This window comes from Lacerta agilis, chromosome 4, assembly GCF_009819535.1.
Source record: "Lacerta agilis isolate rLacAgi1 chromosome 4, rLacAgi1.pri, whole genome shotgun sequence".
Classification (NCBI taxonomy): domain Eukaryota; kingdom Metazoa; phylum Chordata; class Lepidosauria; order Squamata; family Lacertidae; genus Lacerta; species Lacerta agilis.
The window spans coordinates 12,908,745-12,933,444 of record NC_046315.1 but is presented as its reverse complement, the minus strand read 5'-3'; the positions used below and the strand labels follow the sequence as shown (position 1 = coordinate 12,933,444).

The 24,700-nt window shown below is 39.3% G+C and overlaps 1 protein-coding gene across 1 annotated transcript in view; it reads right to left on the bottom strand.

Annotated features, from left to right (window-relative positions):
- The window catches only part of TMEM135 (transmembrane protein 135), a 166,277-nt gene that overhangs the window by 112,993 nt on the left and 28,584 nt on the right, over positions 1-24,700 (bottom strand). The window contains exon 4 of the mRNA XM_033146094.1: positions 20,151-20,184. Within this exon, the coding sequence (XP_033001985.1) occupies positions 20,151-20,184 (34 nt within the window). The remainder of the gene's footprint in view (positions 1-20,150; positions 20,185-24,700) is intronic.

The window sequence follows — 24,700 nt, the reverse complement described above, 5'->3', positions numbered from 1 at the left end:
TTGTAAAGCCTGGGAAAACAGATTTTTTGTCTAATGTCTACACATAATAGTAATGTGGCCCCAAGACAGGCTTCTTTAAGAAGGGCAATACAAAAGCAAGGAGCCACAACAGAAAAGGCCCTCTCTCTAGTTGCCAGCCACAACACTTCACACAGAAGAAGAACCCAAAGAAAGTTTTTAGATTACTGTACAGTCTCAGTGGACCGGCAGACTGATATGGAAGGAGGCTCAAAAGCACCTGTATGTTGTCAGGATTGAGTTTCAATTTATTGACTCTCATCCAGTCTGACATTGCTCCCAAACACCAATTTCAGTGTCACCTGACTGAGCTGGAAAGACAAACCTGGAAATGTCATCAGCATATTGGTGACATATTTGTCTCCATCCTGCAAAGGTTTTAAATTTAGTAGACATTTTGATACAACTGAAAGTACATCACAAGCCACTGATGAAGGCAATTTTCATAGGACAGAAGAAAGGTTATAAGGGTAGCTTAAGCAAAACATGATCCTCCCTTATAACTTTTTGGCTAAGCTTTGGGACAACCTTTGAGGAAAGTGCAAAACAAATTAAATGCAAGTTGCAAGACTGTGCCAGCAGAGACTCTTAGTCACACAAGTCTTTAGTATGCAGTTCTTATGCTTAGAACTTCTGGTTATCATAAAGTTTCGCCAAGTCTGAAACAAAAATGAGGAATGGCCTTTCAATTCCCCTTTTCACTTAAAAAGCCATGATATGAAGGATTCGTGGAAAATAAGAGTTTTGGTCTGGCAACAATAAGAGTGGCCCTGCCAAAATCAGCCTGCTGAAATGAATGTATTTTTATTCAAAGTTCCCTAGCATTACTTGTCACGGGCTCAAAGAGAGAGACAGGGGAGCATGGCTGATAAGAGCTTGCTCCCATTCCAACTATGAGAAAGAGAAGGGGGAAGAAGACATCACAACACAGCTTAAGGCAGCAGAATCCAAGGAACGTAATGTTCTGTGAAAGGGCTGTGCTATTCGTAAAACACCACAAGTCTGCTCTGATTACCTTCAACACAAACACACACACAAATTGTCCAGAGATGCAGTATCAAGGAAGAGCAACTTTAAGAATCATGGCATCTCAATAAGGATTCTGACTCCAGAACATGCTTTTTTGCCTCTGAATTACCCAACTGGATCAATCCTTCTTTAAAGTATTTTGAAGACAACCATGGTTAAACCTTCTCTGTGCAATTGCACACACACCAGGCACTCACTGCCAAACCAAAAATAAACTTAAAGGCATGGCCAAAAGCTTTAAATCAGAAAGTCTATACTACTCCCTACAAAATGGTGGTGTCACTGCAATGCAAAGACAAATCCTTATTAGATTCCAGAGGCTGCAGTCTCTGAGGCTGGCGCCCATGGAGCTAGTAATTCAGGAATGAATGAATCCCTCAGTGTGCTTTACAGCAATTAAAAAATGTATATTTCATAAACTGGCACTCCTGTCGCTTCATTTGTGCTAATTGACCACAATGCAAAGCATTATCCCGATATACCAAACTGCAAGTTTTAACAGCCTTATAAACAGGGCACCAGGACAGAATTCTTTGTGTGATTAGGGGCAAAAAAGGGAGCCGATTAATTTGTCACTAGCTAAAAAAGAGCAGGGCTGGAAACAATCCAACACTTCTCAGTAAGTGTTGTTTTACTAGCACAGTGCTGTTGTTAAGTAGACTGTAAATGAACTTCTAGCCTGCCTAGATGAATACTGGGAAACAATCACATCACTGTTTTTATAAAATGTTTAAGGTGTTTCAGTACTACCCCCATCTCCTTCTAACACTGTTTCCTACACCAGCTTTCTTCAGCGACACACTTTTATTTGGGCTATAAATCACTTAAAATTCAACTTGGTACCCAAACACATAGCTGAAACTCTACTGGCAAAACGCAGTCTTATAGTAGTCTAAGTCCCTACCACCTACCAATAATTCTGGAGCAAAAATAAATTTTCGCCAGTACTTGAATCCTAGCTAGATTTAGGAGGCATTTTCAAACACAAAAATGTCCATTTTGGAAAAGCAGCATATTCTGAACATAAAGACTCCTCCTTTAAGAGGACTGACCCTGTTTCTTTAACATTAAAAAAATACTTGCTGTTTATTAAGATTGACACCCCACTACTCCAGAATTTGCCAAGGCAACTCACAACAACATATTTAAGAGAAAAAATACATAAACATAAGCTGAAAATATCAAATCTATTAAAGTACAATTGTTATCATTAAATAGATAAATTGAAGCTTAAAAGCCTAAAAAATACAAAACTGTTTGCCTAGCAAAAGTCATTAGAGTGGACACTAGGTAAGTCTCTCAGAGGAGAGTGTTGCAAAGCTGGGCTGCCACCTTTCCCTGGTAACCACCAGCCACACATCTGAGATTGGGAGAACTCAGAAAAGGGCTGATGATCTAAATACAGACAGACACCTTTGGAAACAGGATCTTCTTTATGTACCCTGGCCCCAAGCTATAAAGGGCTTTAAAAGTTCCAGACCACTGTGAATTGGGCTGAGAAACAGACCTGAAACCAAATGAATTGGTGTAGGGTGCTAATAACCAGTCTCAATTAACAGGTGAGCAGTCATTTTGTGAACCAAGTGCAGTTTCAGAACCATCTTCAAACAGTTACCATAAAACAGGTACTGTATATTCTGGCGTATAAGACTACTTTTTAATCCGGGAAAATCTTCTCAAAAGTCGGGAGTCGTCTTATACGCCGGGTGGAGAATCTGCCGTCGAGTATATCTCAAACTCTATATTTTAACTGGAAAAGTTGGGGGTCGTCTTATACGCCCAGTCGTCTTATACGCCGGAAAATATGGTAACTTGGAGATTACCAAAGCATGGGTGTGCCAGCCTTCTCTGCATAGCTGTCAACTTTTCCCTTATCTTGCGAGGAATCCTATTCAGAATTAGGGAATTTCCCTTTTAAAAAAAGGGAAAAGTTGACAGCTATGCTTCTCTGTCTAGGTGGGAACCCAAATGGAATGCTATCTAAGTTGGCAAAAAGGCCGTTCTACTTTTGCTATTAATATGCATTTATATAATTCGGGAGTAAAACCCATCTAGAATAAAAGGCAGCATGGGGAACATTTTAATACTCATATGTGGACTGAAGTATTTCTCAATCTTTATTCAAGGCTGCAATGAAAAGGCTGTGTAAGAACAAAGAGCTAATGGAAAGTCAATCACAATGAAAATTAGGAAGACTAGTAAACAGGAATTCAGATAGGTAGCCATGTTGGTCTGACGCAGTCGAAATAAATAAATAAAAATTAATAAATTGTCCAGTAGCACCTTGAAGCTTATACACACAACAGCTTATACCCAGAACAAACTTACGTTGGTCTCTAATGTGCTACTGGTCAATTTTTTAATTTTTTAATTTAGTAAAAAGGAAAGTGCAATCATTTCTTTATCCCAACTGATAATGCTGCAAACACAAAGGTCTACACAGCTGTCTTTGGATACTAACCCCTTTCTCCAGGATACCCCATTCTGATTCGAAATGACTGTATCACATTAAGTTTAAATACCCTTTGGGTATTTGGGTGGAATCCAAATTTTAATTTAAAAAAAATCTGTTTAAGTTATCCTCTCATTGTTACTTAGTTATTTTGTTATGGGTGAATACTTAAGGTTACATGCAGGATGTGTGCCTTACTTGAGTACAGTGGTACCTTGGGTTACAAACACCTTGGGTTACAAACACTTCGGGTTACAGACTCCGCTAACCCGGAAGTAGTACCTTGGGTTAAGAACTTTGCCCCAGGAAGAGAACAGAAATTGTGCGGCGGCGGAACAGCGGCAGTGGGAGGCCCCATTAGCTAAAATGGTACCTCAGGTTAAGAACGGTTTCAGGTTAAGAACGGACGTCTGGAATGAATTAAGTTCGTAACCAGAGGTACCACTGTATTTAGCCCTTTTGCAACCATTTAATCAGTCTTGGCATCTTTGCAACCCTGCAGCACTTATTAGTTGTAAAACCTTAGCAATAGGATAAATAATAGGATAGGATAAATAAATAATTACTGCAGAGCAGTAAGTACAAGTGTTTTGTTGTCAAAGTGCCGCCTGGTGAACCAACTGTCAGGATTACCACTACCAAAATCTTTAAAGACAGGCATTAATGGTTGACAACTTCATCCCCATTCAGGCAGCTCAAATTAAATATGGCCAGGAATACCAGTCAAAACAATTTCAGTTTTCAAATATCTGGAACCAATTAGCTGAGGGGAAAAGTTTCCAAAGGGCCACCCATTAATAAACACGAAATAATTTGCGTCTGCTGTCTTGTTTGTGATAATTTTTTTATTGCTACCTCAGTTTCAGATGTCACAGTAATTACTTCCACATTCTGATTAAAACATGAATTGAAGCCACATGTTAAAAGCCTCTCTCTCTCTCTCTCTCTCTCTCTCTCATCAAAAACAGAAGGAATAAGTTCAGTTTTTAAAGTTATTGAAACACTGACAGCTAAAAAGAGTGCTGCCTCATTTCTGAAGAACAACTGGACTCCTAAATTTCACTGCCCTGAAGCAATAAACCATTGTAATAGCTCCTAATTGAATCCCTTCAAAAGAAAATTAGTTAACCCTTCGATGAAAAAGTAACTAGGCTCTCTCAAAGATTTACAGTAATTAGAAGATTAAGAGCTATATTAAAGGCAGGCAGTACCACTGTGACAGAGACCACAAATTTCCTCTTCCATTATGTATTTATTTTGATTTACAATCTCTCATCCCAAAAGTTTAGGATGGCATCATTTAAACTCAGTTTTAGTTAGGAATGCAAGAAACAAAACATCTAACTATACAGTTTTAGATACATAGCTCTTTTTTCGTTGTAAGCTTTCTTCTCTTACATACACACAAAGACATGTGCACAAGCGCAAGTCTCTCTATGCGGGAATGAGAGGTAACTAGGCAAAATCACACACACATGCTTATATGAATTTATGTATATTGCAAGAGAAGAAGCCAGCCCCAAATATTTTAGATACACTTTTATCAGATGGCTTTCCCCTCTTTCTGACAGTAAAGTTAATCTTTCAAATTGTGACAACTGGAAAGGAGTCAGTCCCAGAATGACTATGGTAGTTATATGCTAGTCTCCCCACTCCCTAAAAAGTTCTACTTCCAGTCTGCTTTTATTTATTTAATAATTTTTTATTTTTTTTAAGTATCCCATTTTTTAGGGCAATGTGCTCCCCCAAGGGGGGGCATACAAATCATAACAGAATATAAACACAGCAATTTTTATCAGGGTGGGAAGCCTATAGCTTTTCAGATATTGTTGGACTACAATTTCCATCATCTCCATTCTTTGACCATGCTGGTTGGGGCTGACAGGAAATGGAGTCCAACAACATCTGGAGAGCAACTGGTTTCCCACCCGTGGTTTGAAAACATCAGTTAACTCCCTTAAAATAGGCTGCAAAGGCACAACTAAGCAGCAGAAAGAGAGAACAGCAATAAGGCAATGCTAATGCAAGAAAAAAATAAAAAATAAAACTAGAAGATGTGAGACTTCCTGGGAGATCGTGTTCCAAAGGTATGGGGCCACCGCTCTAGAGACCCCATCTCTAGTATCTATCTAATGACAGGCCAGAAAGCAGGGCCTGCAAGGCTGACCGTAAAGCTTGGACAGGCATAAGCAGCCATTCAGGTAACATGGTCCCCAACTATTTTATTAACATTTCCCACTTTAAAAATAATAATGGATGAAGTACTTATAGTAATGAGCAGCATAATATTTATTTATTTAATGCGTTTGTATCCAATGTTTCTTCCAAGGAGCTGTAAAATGGGATACAGTAGGCTAAGAGAGATGCTCACTAACCAAGTTCATGGCTATGAAAGGATTTGAAATGGGATCTCCCCCCCCCCTCCTAGTTCAACACTTACCACTATACTACTCTGGCTCTTACTTGTGCCTTAGTGCCCCTATTCACCTTGCATTTGTGGAACAGGAGCCACAGAGGCACTGTATTCCATGAAGGCAATATTGGAATCCAGGTCGCTCCCTCCCTCTAGGAACCCATCCTTAGCCCGCCATGAAACATTCCCTTCCTGTGTGCTTCCTCAGAACACCTGGCCTCTTCGTTGGTGCAATGTTTGCCCTGAAATTTGATGGGTCAGAGTAAGGCTTTGTTAGTTATATCATGCCTGTTTTAGGTTTCCAGTTTTATAGAACTTGTAAGGACATTCAGTGGTTGCTCATGAGAAATCAGCCGAACGCAGAACTTCTAAAAACTAAGTTCTTTATTGTGCAGATATTTACAGTGGAGCAAAAGTTCTAACGTCCATCTCATCCCTCCGCAGAGTCCGGGAATGAAGCCTTCCAGTTCTTGGTCCAGCAAAAGAGGCACGGGATTCTGAACCCCCGCCTCCCCCTTCCACGTCTTTCCTGTCTCCAAACTCGGGGTGCGGGAACCTGACCCTGTTCCCCGCTTCCCCCTTGGTGCTCAGGCTCTGCGATCCCTTCACAGCCCCTGCGCCGACTTCCTGCCTCCAACTCCCCCTCCCCACTGGAGGAATGGTCGCTTCCTCCAGAGGAGGGGGATGACAAACTGGTGAACAAAGGGGGTGGTTCCCTGTACTGCAAACGATCCCGGGATGCTACCTGCCATGGGGAGGGGGGTTTCCTGACAGAACTGCAGCCAGCTTTCATGGTCGAATAGGTTATCAGGATGAAACAGAAATATTGAATAGGACGAAAGAACTGTATAGACTGTGGTGCCAAGTTGCACTTTGCACCCCGTGTCAAAAGCTGTTCTATAAGCAAGCACTTCCGCACAGTACCAGCCGCAGCTTCTAAAAAAATTTAGTGCAGCAATTGGGAAACTCTTGTGGTGAAGTTAGCAGGGGGGGGGTGGAATCACGTGCTCATCACCAGTCAAATTTACTAAAAGCTTTCACTGGGGCACTGACACCAAAAACACACTGAACGCCAAACAGTTTTCAACAGCTGACAATAATTTTATCCGGCAATTCTGACCAGAACACACTTACTTACAAGACTCCATGACAGGGATCCAAGCATTAGTAATGCAGAATGGCAATAACTTGTTCGCCAATCTTATTTAAGTCATTTCATGACGGGAGCCAAAACTGGGGAAATATTTTCCAAAGTTTAAAAGGTGAAGCAACCTCAAAGTGAAAACTTCTTGACTATTCTATTATTTTAAGTTTATGGGGAACGTTTAATGCATTTGGTCTCTCACTCAATTAAATTTTCCAAGAATATTTGGTGGGAGGGGAAGAGAATCCCTTTGTTGCACAAGTAAAGCATTACACGTTTTTTCAACAAGTTGAATCGCTTTACCTCAAGGGGGAAAAACTGGATGCTCTTAAGCAGTCTATGAAATGTAGACTCTCTTATGCAGCCATCCTACATACAATACCATTACTCCTCTCCTGTGAGGTGATTTTGGGACGGGGTGGTGTGGTAAAATACCTTCTCAGATACTTAAATCCATGTGATGCAAAGGTCACTGCAAAGATGCAAGTCAGCCAGCAACTTTGAAATAGCTCAGATAGCTTCTGTACATAAGCAAACAGAGTTTTGAACTGGCCTCTTAACTTTTCAAGTAATTCTCTTCCCTAACTTACCTAGCTGCCCAGCATACTTTTCATGTCTAAGTTTTAGCCCTTCCAGGGAACAAAGTTAGTTCGAACAGCTACAGGAAGCAGATTGGGCAAGACAAAAAGATCCATCTATATGACAGGTAGTTCCAGATATAGGTATTTTGACATTTTTTTCTATTTAAATCAGTAAATTTCTCTCAACAGGTTTTTTGTTTGTTTGTTTTTTTGCCCCTTAACTAATCAACTTGGGGAATTTTCTTTTCCTTTGGCTTTTAGCAACACCAATCCTGTCTGCAAAGGGACCTGCCTTCCATCAAGATTGACATTTACAAGCTTTCCTAGAGTGTACCTTCCTCCACTTTCTTCCATTAATCAAGACATAAGGAGCATATCACAGAGACAAGACTCCACCTCCCCCATATGCCAACTCAGGGGCTGTGTTTGTTATCTGCCTTGGTTCCAGCACACTCAAGTTCCATTTAAAACTTTCCCTCTGCCATTTATACCAAGCACCTAGCTGTGCATTTCCCAAACCTCTGACAACCTTCCGCTGAATTAAAAGTTAAAATTACTTTTCCCTCTTGAACCCAAAAGGTGCACACATCTAAGAGTTGCAATAATTTTTTATTGCATTATTCTGAGAACTTACTTGCCACCCTTTAATTAAATTACTTTCAGAGTGACTTGCAGGTAAAGTCATAAAATACAGAGCAAAATGCATATTATAACAGAGAATTACCTATCTGAAGTTCCACTTCCATGATTGCATGGATTTATGAGAGTAGATAGAAGCAAGAAAGCACAGACCAGCAACTTATGCAGCCCTGCAACCTGAAGTCTCCTGTAACAGCCAAGCAATTTTGCTTGTTTCTATATCAGGTGTGACTAGATGCTCCAACCAGATCTAATAAAGTGACATGGAAGAATCAACTGGACCCCACAGAAGCTAATTAGAACAAAATCGGCTCAGAGCAGTGATCATGCAAAGACACAGCAGGCAGCCTCTTCTGTGGGTGAAAATAATTGGCTGAAGGAATTTTTAATTCATTTATTTCTGGCAGCTTACTATCACAGCACACATTCTGGGAATTACTGCGTTAGCCTGCAAATCTCTGATTGTGTCCAGGGAATAACTGTGAAAAACCCTGTGGTGTTGTAAGTACAGCGGTACCTTGGTTCTCGAACTTAATCCGTTCCAGAAGTCCATTTGACTCCCTACCATTCAAAAACCAAGATGCAGCTTCCAGTTGACTGCAGGAGCTTCCTGCACTCAAGTGGAAGCAGCATCAGACGTTCGGCCTCCAAAAAACATTAGTAAACCGGAACATTTACTTCCAGGGTTGCGGCATTCGGGAGCTGATTTGTTTGACAACTAAGCCATTCGAGAACCAAGGTACCACTGTAGTATTTTTCATCTCAGGTCCTTTTATCCAGCTGGTTCTCCTTTAGGGGCTGGAGGTAAATAGGATGGGAGCTTTGGAAAGACCAGCTATATGGTGTCGTGAGGTGGGTGTGGTTTCAATGGAAGCTTCAGTTTTTTTAATGTTGTTCTCTCTCCCCCTCCACCCATTCATCCTGAAGTTTCCTTTCTTTAGCCACCTAGTTCAATGCCAAAATTTCTTCTTGGGGCTTCCTTTGAATACCTCATTTACAGCCAATTTAACAAAACTTTTCAGTGAAAAAAAGTTTCTACCTAGCTCCAGAATGGTTTTAAGTGTTAAACTAAGGTCACTGTCATACTCTCTCTCTAAAAAAACACTCATTCTTAAAAAGAGCAAGCTCAAAGGGACCACTTCGGTATTTTGCTGTATACAGAATACTTACATCTTTGACTGCTTGAAGCATGTGACTTTATTTGGTTTGTGCCATCCAGGCTACTGGAGAGAGTTTGTTTATTTATTGATGGGGGAGATAAATATTGCCTTTGTAGTAGCATATGGGAGATTGGTAATTCAACAAAACAGATATATACAGTATGTACACAAACACACAGCTAATCCAAATAGGAGACTAGGACCTTAGCAGGTTGCATAGCTCAATGACGAATGATGACAGGATCAGCACATTTCTTCTGCTTCATGGCTGAACTTGAGCCTGTCACCACAGCATAGCATAGAAAAAATATGCAGCTATAATTGCTCAGAATTGAACTCCAATGTGCTAACAATGAACATGCATATTGAGAAGATCTGATCTGAGTTGCATTTGCAGTTACATAATAATTGCATTCAGAGTCAAAATTCTAAACTGATAGGGATGGGCTGGACTGGGGCAAATAACTGAAGCTTAATGCAGACAAGGCAGAAACTTCCAAATTGCAGCCTAGTCTTATTCTGGTATTCCATTCTTCTGTTATTAAAATGGAAGTGTCATAGTGGCAGAAAGGATGTGCAGGGAGAGAGTCTTTGTACTGACCACCTCCAGCGCAAGGATCCTTCAGAAGGGAGTTGCTGCCAGGAACGTTATGTGCAGGTGCACTGAATAGAATGAAAGTTTGTGAGTCATGGAGGTGGGGAGAACATGTGTACAAATTCAACAGGGCTTTGTTTGTTTGTTTGTTTGTTTGTTTGTTTGTTTGTTTGTTTGTTTTGTTGCTATTTTGTTAATGTTGTTAATATTGTTTTATAGATATGAATGCTGTAGTACTTTGTGAAATCTATAATATGATTTCTGGTGTAACTGTGATGTTTAGCTTATTTGTCAGTTGCTTTGTTAATAGTGTCACATAGATGGCAATTATTTTATTTGTGATTTGTGATTGTTTTACTGATGATTTGTTAAGTATTCCATACGATTTATGCTGTATTCGTAATTTCCCATTATGTTATTTTTATCTTTTGTTTGTAAGTCGCTGTGGGATTTGAATAAAAAGCGGCACAGAAATAGAATAATAAAAAGTCAGTTATTATTGTTTTATTATTTAGTAAATGTCTATGTTGCCCTTCATCCGAAGATCACAGGACCATTTGGTTAATCAGGGTGTATGTGACTGGTCCTGGATGGAGTTTTGCACCAAGGTCAGGAGCATAGCACAGAAGTGCTCCTAGATTCAGCACTGTCCTGGAACCAGGTAAGAGCGGCTCTGATCCATTCGTAACAGACAAGGCTGCTGCAGGACCCTTCTCAACATACAATTTAGTAGGGTGGACAATGCAGACGTGAAGTTTTTACTGCTCAAATAAGTCACTGTTTGAGAGGGCTGATCTTACATGTCAGCCAAATCCCTTACATGATTTTTTTTTCTAGTCCTTCTCCAACACAACTCAAATTTGTACGCTGTAGAAAAATATAAATGAACACTCAATCATTCCCATATCAAGCTTCTAAAGCATTTCTTGGGAGAGTTGTAAAAGGCCACGAAGAGATGCTTTCTCTGGTTCCTGCCAGAATTTCTGGGCTGAAGTGACAGATGAGATTTCCTGGGGCTAACATGCCATGGCCAATTAGCCATGTCAATCCACAAGTATGCCAGCTGCCAGGATCTAATATTATTAGTGCATGATTTTAAAAAGTGAAGACATCAGCAATGTTAAGAGTTCACATAACTCCTAATTTTAAAACTTGCCTCAAAAAGATTTATTGAGGTGGCAGCAACGGCGACCTTAGATTTCGGCTTTTAAGAAGTCAATATGAGTACTCTCCATTTCCTTTAACCTGATTATATAATGCACTGTTAATCAAATTAGCTTATATTACAAGCCTTAAAAAATCTGAATTAACATGTATCTTTTGCTTATGTTTCATATAACTTTCTTATTTTCAGGGTATCAATTTATAGCAGAATTGTCTTTGCTATAGCCCAAACTGCTTATTCTACAAAATATGAGATGCTTAATATATACACGGCTAAGCAATGAGGGCATCCATTTCAAAGGGCAGAAATGCATTTTTGCAAAGTGTACCGAGCACTTTCAAGCTAACACAAAACATGCTTGTTCCGTGATTGCTTTAAAACATGTGCATTTCATTTTAAAACAAGAATCTCAATATTGTTGAAAGTTCAACTAACTTCCTTACAAAGTCACCAAAACAAACTGAAGTCACGGAGAGCAGAGATTGTTTTTCCCACCAGTTGCTTATACAAAGTGTAGCTCTAGAACAAACAGAGCAGGCTGACATACCAATAGCAAATCCCTTTGAGCCTACACAAAGCCTACCTACCACTTTCAGGAGAGATGGGGGGGCATGAATTATTGTTAAGACACTAAGTAAGTCCTGGAAGTTCCTAAATTCTCAGAAGTCTGCTACATAGTAACTTAGTGTGGCTTCCCTGTTCTGTGGAATGGCATTCCTGCCAAGATACAAGATGAGCCTGCTTATCTGCACTTTCTGGAAACAACTGAACACATTTCTGTTCCGATGGGCTTCCCCGGGTCTTTCTCATAAGTGTCCATTTATTAGGGTTTTTAAATCTTCTTGTTAAAGTATTTGCTGTTTTTGTATTTTTAACCTTTTTAAATTATCTTGCATGCAAATCGCCTTGAGACAGTGATTTAGAAGGCAATTAATAAATCAATGGTAATAAAGTCAGATAAAAAGCATTTTATCCTTTTCTTTGCTTATATCATTTCTAAGTGTTTTATCATTCATGAAACAGTTCATTAAAATGGACTACAAATTCACTGAAATATCCTGCATATCACTTGGAACATCTTTATTCTCTTCCAGTGCAAAACACACTCCTACATGGTTCTTATATTGAGACATAATTATAGAGCTGATGTATACTTGAAGAACCACACTCTCAAACCTACACAGATCACTGTTTCCTGGATCCTAATGGCGAAACACCCCTTCATGTGCCAACTGTGACATAGGTGAGAGCCTTCTCCATACCCATACTCAGTAACACCTTACTGTTGGTTAAAAAACAACAACTGGTTTCTTTGAAAGCTGTTCTGCTGCTGTCAGGATTATTTCTGCATTGACTGTTTTCTTGAAATCTTGTAGCAAATTTTTACGTTTTATGTAGTTGTGGCTGTGGTTTTGCAATTAGATCTTAAAGTAGGTGGGTGTGGGTGTGGGTGTGTTTTAATTGTTTTGGGTACCCTAGGTGGCAGGTAATCATGTACTTAAGTTTTAAAATAAAGGAAGTTATGAAGAACATTTGTAGTCACACTGTCTTCAAAAAAAAACCAACCCAACAGATAATTCCACTTTTTTTCGTTTTTTGGGGGGGTTATTGGTTATCTTTTTTGTGATTGTGTTTGTATTGTATGATTTGCATTTTCTTTGTTGTATATTTGTGTGTGAATGTATTCTTTTAAAATATTTTGAAATAAAGATTATTAAAAAAAAAAAGATAATTCCACCAGCCAAAGCAGGATTCATTACCTAAATTCAACCAATCCTCAAACAGCATGTTACCTATTTCTAAACTATTTTTCAAAAATGCAGATAATCTGCCATACAAATGAGAATTTATTCAATTCCCTTTTGAATTCATTTACGGGAGGGGGCTTGAAAGCTGCAAAATTATTTAAAAATTTTAAAGTTTATATTAAACCAGCTGTTGCCAGAGTGGTGCCTGCAAGGCACCCATTTGCCTGCCAGTACATCCTGGGACACAAATACACAAATCATGTTTGCACTGCCCCAGCCTCTCTTACCCTGAATATGCTTCAATATTCCCAATGTGTCCTCTAACCCAATAAGATTGGTAGCCCTTTGCATTAAACTATTTTCATTTAGGGATGGCCTGTATGTGATATAAAGAACTGTTTGTAGCATATATTTATCTGACCAATCACAACAACCTCAGCACCACACGCATTTTATATATATTAAAAGCAATGGAAAATATGCATGCAACTTTCAAACAAAAATGTATTAGAACAACAGAAGGCAGAATTTGAGGATACATGAGAAAGTGTTTTGAAAACCAAAAATATTCTAATATAGCGTCTTCTACCCTGCTGATTTGAATTCAGTAGCAATAATGAGTGTAATTCCAGTTCACTACCATAAATCTCTTTTTTTTCCCTTTGTCCTATAATGATATGAGTGTCTTCCAACAGTAATTACTCACACTCGTCTGCAACATTTTATGGTCTTCATACAGCTCAAAGGGACACAATGCATCAGTTTATTAGCATTATAGCACAAGGGTTTCAGCATGCTCCACTTTTTCCTTTCTTCTACATATTTATGTAGCATGTAATAAAAATAATAATTTTATTATTTATACTCAAGGCCATCTTGCTAGGTTTCCCCAGCCACTCTGGGCAGCTTACAGTGTATCTAAAAACATAATGAAAGCATCAAGCGTTAAAGACTTCCGGCGAGGGCGCCATTGCCGGCGGTCGAGGGTTGTCTCGGCAGCGAGACGACCCTGGCTTCCCCGGGGGCCAGGAGCTCTGCTACCGCGCAGCGGGCTCCGTTAAGCCGCGGGTCGAGCGTCCCGCGGTGTGGGCTCTCCAGCTGGCCCCTTTGCGCTGACCCTTTCTTCGCTCCCCTTGTAAAAGGGGCGCAAGAGTGAAAGGGCAACGGCGCGGGGCTGTGGAGGTTTTGCCCCAGCCGGGGAAGCTAAGTGGCAGCTGCCGCCGGCGATGAGCGTATCGTTCTTACCTAATTGAAGCAAAAAAGAAGAACCCCGTAAGCTGTAAGTACGGAGCTTAATTGGCCTTAAACAAATTTAATTGGCTTTTGGGGAGGAATGTCAAAAGGAAGTCCGTTCCTCTCCCTGCCGAATTGGAAGAAGTAACAATGTATCTGGCTGTTGCTGCATTTGGCTGATACAATGTTTCTATTGGAGTTTCTCTGACAAGTACGATCTGTCAAAACCCCTGTTAGGGGAGGATTGAGACTTTTAAAGCATTTCTTCTCAAAGTTGGTGGAACATAATTTTCGCACCCTGATTAGGGGAAAATGGCAGATGAAACTTGAGACCTAAAGTTGGAAAAGTACTGAACTTTGTTATTTCCTGCCTGCTTCTGCCATTTTTGGTTTCGCTTTTAAAATGACTTTAGATCCGGGAATAACCCAAGGACAAAGGATAATTCTTTTGAAACTAGAACTCTTGAACCAGAAATTAGAACTGCTGAATCAGAATGTCGACGAAAAGTTTTTTGGAATTGGCAAGGCTTCTGAGAACTTTGCTAATGAACTTGAGGAGAACCTTGCTAAGGAACTTGAGGAAATATCTGAAGAACAAGATACAGTGACTGTGCAACTCCAAGAAGAAGAAAAACCCTGTGGGTGTGAGAGGCCCAGGGTTGAATTTAGACATACTATATCCGATTTCTGGGGTGGGAGCCCAGAAATGAAGGAACAATCTTGGGAATTACAATTAAAAGTTGATTGGAAGTTTGAAATGGAGATGCTGGATGGTGACGTATTATATTTCCTGAAGAGCTTTGCAAGGATGTTTCTGGACAAGGCTTTGGCCCTTAGATACAAGGAAAAAGAGGACATTCTGGACAATGGTTTTGGAAAGGGGTGGAGGGAAGTCTGGTGGGTGATTCCGAGGTGGGGAGAAAAAATGGTAAGAAGAGGGGTAGGGTGAAAAATTCTAGATGTGTATTAGGAAGGCTTACTATGGTACCCCGAAGTCAGAGTGTTAAAAAATTTGATTTGGAATAGAGAAGAGATACTTGGACTGTTTTTAAAGAAGGATAGTTTAATATTATATAAGGTTTGAATTAGAAATACCAGCAGCAGTTTTAGTGGAATAAGAGATAGATAAGGTAACAAGAAGTTAAGATTTGTATTAAGAAGTTGTATTTTTGATATTTTGATGTTAAATGATTTAAATTTTAGAGATGATATTTTGATGTTAAATGATTTAAATTTTAGAGATGAAGACTATGAATTTAGGTGAATGAATTGTTGAGATAGAAAGTTACTAAAGTAAATTAGAATTGGAAGCAGAGGAGAGAACGGGGGAAGTCCCCCTAATTAGATTCGAAATAAGATTTTAATTAAATGTATGGAGTGTTGGTGTTCCGGTGTAGGTATGTATTTTCTTTTATTTCTGTTTTTCTTGTTGTATTTGTCGTTTTTTTCCTATTGTATTTGTATTTGTTTTGATGTGGAAAACCAATAAATTCTTGTTAAAAAAAAGAAAGAAAGAAAGCATCAAGCATTAAAAACCTCCCAGTACAGGGCTGCCTTCAGGTGTCTTCTAAAAGTTGTGTAGTTCTTTATCTCCTTGACATCTGAAGGGAGGGCATTCCACAGGGAGGGTGCCAAGGCCAATAAGGCTCTCTGCCTGGTTCCCTGTAACTTCACTTCTCCCAGGGAGGGAACCGCCAGAAGACCCTTGGAGAGGGACCTCAGTGTCTGGGCTGAACGATGGGGGTGGAGATGCTCCTTCAGGTATACTGGACTGAGGCCGTTTGGGGCTTTAAAGATCAGCACCAACACTTTGAATTATGCAAGGAAACATACTGGGAGCCAGTGAAGATCCTTTAGGACGGTGGATAAAAATCAATGACTTTTTTATATTAAAAAAATCGGTATTTTTAAATTTAAATTGAATTTTTTTTTATTTAAATAAAAAAAATTAATTGCATTTTTAAAATAAAATGCTTTTGGACAAAAAATCTTTCAAATATAGTCTTCTATTTAAGTTACATTATAGTCCAAAGGCTATTCATCAGGAAATAAGGATTTGTTTTAAGTTTTTCATGTGTGCTAAAACTCAGTCTAAGTTAAAAAAAAAAAAAAGTTGAACCACATCAGTTAACAAACATGGATACATATGCTATAATGTTATTGTTTTAGTTAAATAAATTGTTTAAATTGTTATTACGGAAATGATTATTTTTCTCCTTCTAATAAAGTACAGCAGAAAAAGTTGTCCAAATATAAACAGTTAACTTATTAAATCTCACCATAATTTTATTATTCCAAAAATGAAACCTTCATATAGTTGTAAATATTAAGATTATACCAGCAAGAATGAGTCTTTCTGTAAAAAAAAATGATTTAAATCAAGTCTTACTGACTAGTGATTGAAATCAAATCCACCCTGCTTTAGGACCTGTGTTACATGTTCCCGGCAGCCACTCCGTGTCACCAGTCTAGCTGTCGCATTCTGTATTAGTTGTGGTTTCTGAGTCACCTTCAAAGGTCGCTTTTCTGCTTTATTTCTTGCAAAATGAGTTGCATTTCCACACAATGATTGTGGGTGCTCTTTACATCAGGTGTATTCAGACCTAGCACCAAGCCAAGGTTTTGTGTTTTGTGCATGAGCATCAACAAACCTTGGACTCACAAACCTCTTCTTCCCCACTTATGCCTCACCTTGTATAGTACAGCCTTCTAACTTCCCTCATCCATGACTATTAGCCAGGAATCATCATTGGGGATGATGAAGTGGTAATCCAAAAAACTCAGGGATTTATGTTGGGGCAGACTGCTATGGCTAATTCTATATTTTGTCCAACACCCTATACCTTGTTCAAACAATACTTTGCCTGTAAACCAGGCTTAGGCAACCTGCAATTTGCTGTGTTGCAACGCAACACTAAACTTTGTTTTTCTCAGAACTCATAAGTCGTTTTAGAAACTGAGTCATGAAAGGAGCAGGCAGATAATGTACAGAAGCCTGAGTCTTGCTGTTGTTCATATATGTTATTTGACATTATATTTGAATGTGGTTCTTGTCTACGGTAATTTATATAGCAGACTTCTTCAGAAATTAAATAACCCATTGGCCTTGTTGGACATAACGCTAAACCACAATTTAGCATTATGAGAATGAGTCACAGGAAATGTACCGTAACATTTTGGTTTTCCAGTTTTTCTTCCAGTGCTCAACAGAGAATAGGGGATGCATTTCAGGCCAAGACCCATGCACATGCAGTACCAAACTATGGCACAGAGGTATGTCTTAACTGGGCCACTATCTTAGAAAAAGGAAAGGGGGGTGAGAGTAAGGAAAGCCACCACTGCTACTGTTTCAGTAACCTTAGTTTCCCCCTATGATTGCTACTCAGAAAACAAACTCTTTTAAATCTTTTATCATTTTATTTTTACTTCAATCCTCTAAGTGGAAAGAAAACTTTGGTAAGTAACTGGTTTGAAGCTTGGGTAAAAAGCTGGAAGTTTCAAACAACAGCATTAGAGAAATAAGAACCAAAAAGGTAATACTGGTTTCCTAACTACCCATTTTTAAGTGTTCCTTTGCATTTAGTTGTAAGTTCTCAAACGACATACATTATTTTATAACTTTTTATTGCTTTCTTTGCAACTTATTGTTTTATATTTCATTGTTAACTACTCTTAAGAGCTCCACCTAAGAAGCAATATGTAAATTTAAGTTAAAAAAAATACTGATTTGCTTACCACTAATTATTCTACTCAGTATTGCAATCACCATGTGAAGCTTTCTGAATTACTCCCACTCCTGCCACTCATTTTTCCTTCTGTTTAAGTGCTTAGAATTTTACACAGCTTTATGCAATTCTTCTAGCTCCAAAGCACTTTATTCAAATGGAGAACATTTTGCCAACTTGTCATATACTGTGCCTTTTACTTTCAAGGAATCTAAGAGGGATCTTATTTACAGTCCTCTCCTACCTTATTATCCAGAAATAACTGTAGTGATCACATTTCACTTTCACCCTCCAGCTGGAATCCTGGGGTTCGCTTTGATCCCAATATATCTTTAGAGGGATCGTCTTATATATACATATGTTACCAATACACCCCTTTTACCATCTTAGAAATGTCTTGCCTTCAACATGTGCAATCCAAAATAGATCTGGAAAGACTTGTGCATGTTTGTTGAGCCTCCAGGACCAGCTACTATCATTCTCGGTTCCTTGGTATTACAGAAATGTTGATTCATTGATTGCAACTGGTTCAGATTCTGCAACCCACATTCTCAGCTACATAAAGGTCTCATATTACTTTATGATATTTTTTTTACACTAACTTCCAGAGAGATCAATTGTGTTATTAAACTTGCATGTCACAAATAAAGTCTATGGAGCTGTACAACATCTGCATTCATCTGTCTGTGTTTGGGTACTGCTAAATTCAAATTTTCAGAACCGCAATCTACCCAAGACTACAAGATCACCCATGTCAGTTCAGTGGTGACAACCTCAATTTTAGTTCAGTATCCGGAATCCTGGTGCCTATGTTCGCTTGACAATACCAGGGCTCAACAGGAAGTTCACATTAGCAATATAATTCCTTCAGACATATTTCTTCTTGTGACACTAGAGAGTAGAACTTAAAAATTAAGAATCAATTTTATTATTCTGATAATAAAAAGCCAACTTTACATCACATTGTTTGTAATGCAGACATCAACTAAGTATATGGAACAATAACAGATGAAAAATAATGTATACCGCTTGTGAAATCCTACCCAATCTTCCCAATTGAACCTGTCATAGTTAGAGATAGTTGGAGATCTATAAAAGTCCCTTTTGCTAATATTTTACCTTAAGGCAGTTCACTGAAGACTCCCTCCTTGTGATTTTACAGTGAGGGGGGGGGGGGAAGTATTTGATCCCCTGCTAAATTTGCCTGATTGCCCTCTGACGAAGAAATGACCACTCCATAATTGTAATGGAAGGTTTATTGTAGCTGTGAGAGACAGAATAACAGGAAAACCCCGAGAAACCCAGAAGACGAAAGTCAGAGATTGATGTGTATTATAATGAGTGAAATAAGTATTTGATCCCCTATCAACCAGCCAGATGTCAGGCTACCTGGTATCTTCACTGTATGTAACGAGCTGAGATTAGAAGAACCTGCTGTAAGGGAGAGGTTTTACCTGTAATCCCAGCTCATTACAGTAGCTGTACAAAAGACACCTGTCGACAGAAGCAATCAATCCAGCAGATTCCAAAGTACTGCAGCTACCATGACCAAGACCAAAGAGCTGTCCAAGGATGTCAGGGACAAGATTGTGGACCTGCACAAGGCTGGACTGGGCTCCAAGACTATTGCCAAGCAGCTTGGTGAGAAGGTGACAACAGTTGGTGCAATAATTTGCAAATGGAAGAAACACAAAATAACTGCCAACCTAGTCCACAAACACAGGAATCACAGCTTACCAAATATGTATTTCTAAACTTCCCATCATTTGGTTTAGAAACAATCTGGTTGTGGCCTGGAAATATGATCAAATTATTCCTCTCTACAGACCTTCACAGCACAAGTTTGCTTTGCTTTATTAATAGGCAGCTGTGTTATTGTATTACTGGAGCAAGCATTGTATAATTCCATTGATGAATCTGAGGGACTCCAGAGAAGCATATCAAGAAGGGAGCAGCAAAAGAACACAGAAGAATGACACCCTTTGAATCGTGATTACAATAAGCAAGAGAATTTATCTGGAAGAAAAATAGTTTATCCATTTGCCTACAATATTAGAAGTAAATAGAACATATTTTCCACTTCACCATCTAGCTAAGAACCTTCAGGATCTCTGAATTAGTTGGTGAAATCTAGGTACCAGCTGAGCCAGTAAATTATGTATCACATTTAAGGGAAACTCGACTTAATAACAGCTTCCAAAATTATTCCATTATAATATGTAGATGAAATGTTAAGAGTATTACTTACCAAATTCGCCATGTAAATTGTAAGCAGCCCTCTCCTAGAGACATAAACCAAAACATAGAATTATTAAGCCATACTGAGCTTAATTGCTGATTTATTGCACACACAAAAACCCAGAACTTCACTCTAAGTCTATGGTAAAATTCTACCCATGCCTGAAATCCCGGACAGACAGTCAGCTGAGAGTGATGAACCAATGAGAAGATTGGTCCTCCCAAGGGGGACCCCATACCCACTTTGCTCCTCCCGTCCTTTTTAGTTCAGTGCAGCATGATCCTTAACCATGATCTGTGGCCAATGTTTCTCCTTTGGTTAAAGGTTGTGGTTAAGGATGAGAGCTCCTCACCAGGATCCCAGGTTCAGATGTCAAGCTAAGCCAAGCCTTGCTTTAGCTGCCATCTTGCCCTGATCTAAAACCTGGGGAGGAAAAAGTGGGATGGCTTACAATGACATCACCAAGCCAGTATAGGGCAACTTCCTATGTTCCTACACACTCAACAGCCAGAGGGCTGAAAACACCAGCTCTGCTTCAGAACTCATTCACACTGGTTGTAGCTGGAGTCCAACAATATCTGTTCTAAGTTCAGAGGTGTGTAAGGTGCACAATTTCCCCCCTTATCAGTGAAGTAGTTTAAGCTGGAAGGTAGTAATTGAACCTGTGCGAGGATGTGAACCCAGCTCTCCCCAGTCCAAATACCACAATGGTCATAGGTATCAGATGCTACATACAAAGACACCCAGATTCCAACTCAAGCTTTGATCTTCAATAAACCAGATCTGATCTCTTGTTGATGCTATGAGAACTGCTGCTTCAGCTCTATCCAACTTTCCATGATCCAGTTACAGATGTTGTAACTTTATTTCACAATAGCTCTATTTAGTTACACTCTCAGCATATGTAAACATGTAGCATGCACATGGATTAATACTCAGTGCTCCCTAGTAGAGTTATACCAGGTATATGGTTTAATGCAGGCATAGGCAAACTCGGCCCTCCAGATGTTTTGGGACTACAACTCCCATCATCCCTAGCTAACAGGACCAGTGGTCAGGGATGATGGGAATTGTACTCCCCAAACATCTGGAGGGCCGAGTTTGCCTATGCCTGGTTTAATGTTCAGCTACTTGCCTGAAGCAAGTACCTGTAGAAACTGCCCTCCCAATGAAACATCTGGAATTGCTCAAAAGGGCAAATGAAAATGCTGCTGTTTCTCCTTTCCTTGATCATGGGACCATCTGCTGCCATCAACAGAAGCAATGCCTACCCCCCCCCCAGTGCTGCTTCGCCCAAATGTCATGCTGAGCCAAGCAACACCATACCATACCCTGGTAGGTTTTGACTATATCTTGTTTTAAGATCTTTCAGTTAAAATAAAATACGTTTGGCAATATTTCAATACATCATTTTGCATTCTACAGGGACAAATTCCTGTATTTATTTGGCTTAAATTGGAGACATGAGTTAACATCACCATTATTTTCTGACCATAAATGTGATAGCATAAAACTATTCATAGCTGTTTTTCTTCAGCAGGTAGAATCTGATCCGCAAATACAGACCTTTTTATATAAAAAGTAAAACATACCACTTAACCTGTACAACTATTTCAAATACACATAATCCAGACCCATAATCAAATCAAGAAATCACCAATTTTCCTTCCAAACAGCTGCGTAACACCTATTACCAAACACTGAAAATCTTACAATTCCAGATCTAGAACTAAGATGGGGATGGAAGGGAAGTCTGAAATAACAAAGCATTACAGTTGATGTTTAGGTTATGCTTAATCACTCACACCCACCTATTTCCTACTTTCAGCAGAAGTCTGACAGTGAAATACCAGTGCAAAAGTTCACTTAAAACCAACAAGAACAGCTAAGCTTTCATAATAATACAGAGAATGCAAAACACAGACTTAAGCAGTGACTTTTCAATATAAAAAGAACCCAAACATAAGTACAGTCACCATTTTAGACCTCCAAAATGCCTTTGAATAAAGTAGACTCAAAAACAGAATACAGCAGAGCTGTCTAACACCAATATTCACATGAACATACACACACAGAAAGCCTGAACAAAATGACCAATGCTAAAGAGTAAGCAAAAGATCTATTCTACAAAACATTCCAAAATTGTTTTAAGTAATCTGGAGATGGGGGAGGGAGGGAGGCAGAAAAAATACCGGTACTTGTGCTGTAGCTTAAGCATATTATCAGACAATTTTGCACAACTAGAAAAAGACCTATTTATAAACCAAAATGTTGCATGCATGCAGAAACCATTTTGCACGGGGGTTCCCATCAAGGTCTCCACATGCATAAGCCCATCCTGTTCCATCCTCTTTTGGGTCCAAAAAGACCTGCGTATTGGCAGTCACATGTCAAATGGACACACGCACTGCCTGTACTTAAAACGTATCCACTATTAGCATTTTCTACTAATGTCTATTTCATGGTCTGGATTCAGACATAGCTACCGCCAATGATTTTACAGTGACCAATACTTCATTTGGGGAACGTTTACTAAACTGTCAATCTTATTTTATAGATGGGCAATTTGTTTGTTTATTTTTTCTGCTTGCTGTTATGTGAGTCTCTATTTAAATGTTAATTGGTTTGTTACCTAGCAGAGGTGTGTTTACTTCTGTTGCATGCTGTCATTCATGACTCTGCCAGCCCTAATAGGTCCATGAAGCTAAAGAGTGGAGATATTATATTCTTACCAAGGTGGCATGGAATTGGAACAGATGTACTTTGAGGCTCCTTCCAACTCTATGATTCTATGAAAATGTATTATAAGTGCAGCTTATAGCTACCTTAAAATTAAAAAGTGACCTGTAACATCAAAAGATCCACTACTAATTAAACTAACCATGACCGCAATCTTCCAGGAACATCCTCTCTTCAAGTCCTAATGAAGAAAGATTGATCATTACGTACTGCTATAACATTTGACTCATACGCATTTCTCAAGGCGGCATTTCAAGCAGTGGCATGGACGTCAATCCATCTTTCTTTGCTAATCTGAAAGGGGGCACGACCATGCACCACAAGATTAAAGGAACTATATATGGCACAAAATCCTAATGAATACAGTAGAAAATGCTACTGAATAGTGCCATGTCTTAAGGATGCATATAATTCACGAGAAAAGGAGGACACAAAACTTAATTTGAAATTTAAAGCACTTTACGAATGCAGATCTGGAATGGAGATGAACTCCAGCCAAAAACATTAATTGAAGTAATGTGTGAAATAACAATCTCTTACATTTTTCAAAAAAAAAAAAAAAAACTAACTTGGATATCTTCTAACTGGAAAGTATTTGATACTGTGTCTATGTTTATACAGTAAAAAAAAAGAAAAAACAGAAGAACTAAGCCCTCTGTTGATTTGACCTCAAGGAAAACTACAGAACTAATATTTATGGAGACCAGAATTCAAAAATATGGAAGGAAATAACAAGTGAGTGGCTCGTGTTCACCAAAAGCTGATTGTGCCAAACTAATTTAAAAAGATAACTAGTTTACTGGCCTAGAGCATGACAATTAACAAAGTTAGCTCACCTGCTTGAGAGTTTACTACCTATTTACCAGACTACGTAGCACCATTCATGGGGCACACTTGCTCTCATGAACGCCTAAGGATGTGTGACATGGGACAAAAAATAGGAGACCTAATGTACAATGCTGCTTGCCATAGGGAAGACAACTCTTGACATGCCTCCCAATAGCCTTGTACTGTAGAAGCTTTTTCCACATAGACATTGGTTTCTTTTCCTCCAATGATCTCTCAAGATAGACAGATGCCAAGAGAACCCATAGGATGGAAAGAAACCCATAGCAGCAATTAGAAAAGCCACGTAATTTTTTGAACTCTGGAAGTTTGGCACTTAAACGTTGGGTAGGTGTAAATCCTAACCAGGGGTTGGAAACATTCATGGAGAATAAGGCCATTAATGGCTACCAGCCATGATGGCTGGATACTACTCCCACTTTGGACCTTGTTATCAAAACTGAGCAGAAAGAGGGTGATCTGAAAGTGCAGGATATTGACATCGGTCTCTTGTCATGGTCAGATCACTTCCTGTTGAGATTTAGTCTTTCAGCACCTTTCCCCCTATGGTCTGCCCTCAGATGCAGATGGATCCAATGGGTTTTCAGACAGCTCTGGGATGTTTTCCTGCTAATATGACTGGCACTCCTGTCAAAGCCCTGGCTGACCTCTGGAACACCCAAATGGCTTGGGTCATTGGCATGATGGCCCCTGAGTGCACTCTTCTGCTTTGTGGAGCCTGTTTGGCTCCCTGCTATACTCTAGAGCTGAGCTTTCCAGAATTTTTATGCTGGTGGCACGCTTCTTAGACATACATTATTTCACGACACAGTAATTCAGTTTCACTAGCAAACCAGATGTTAAACTAACCCCTTTCCAGTCCCGGGAGGAGCATGGGGAACATTTGCGTGACACACCTACACACTGCAGCCAACACACTTGAGGATAATATTGCTTGCATCCACCAGGACATGGGTAGGCAACCTAAGGTCTGC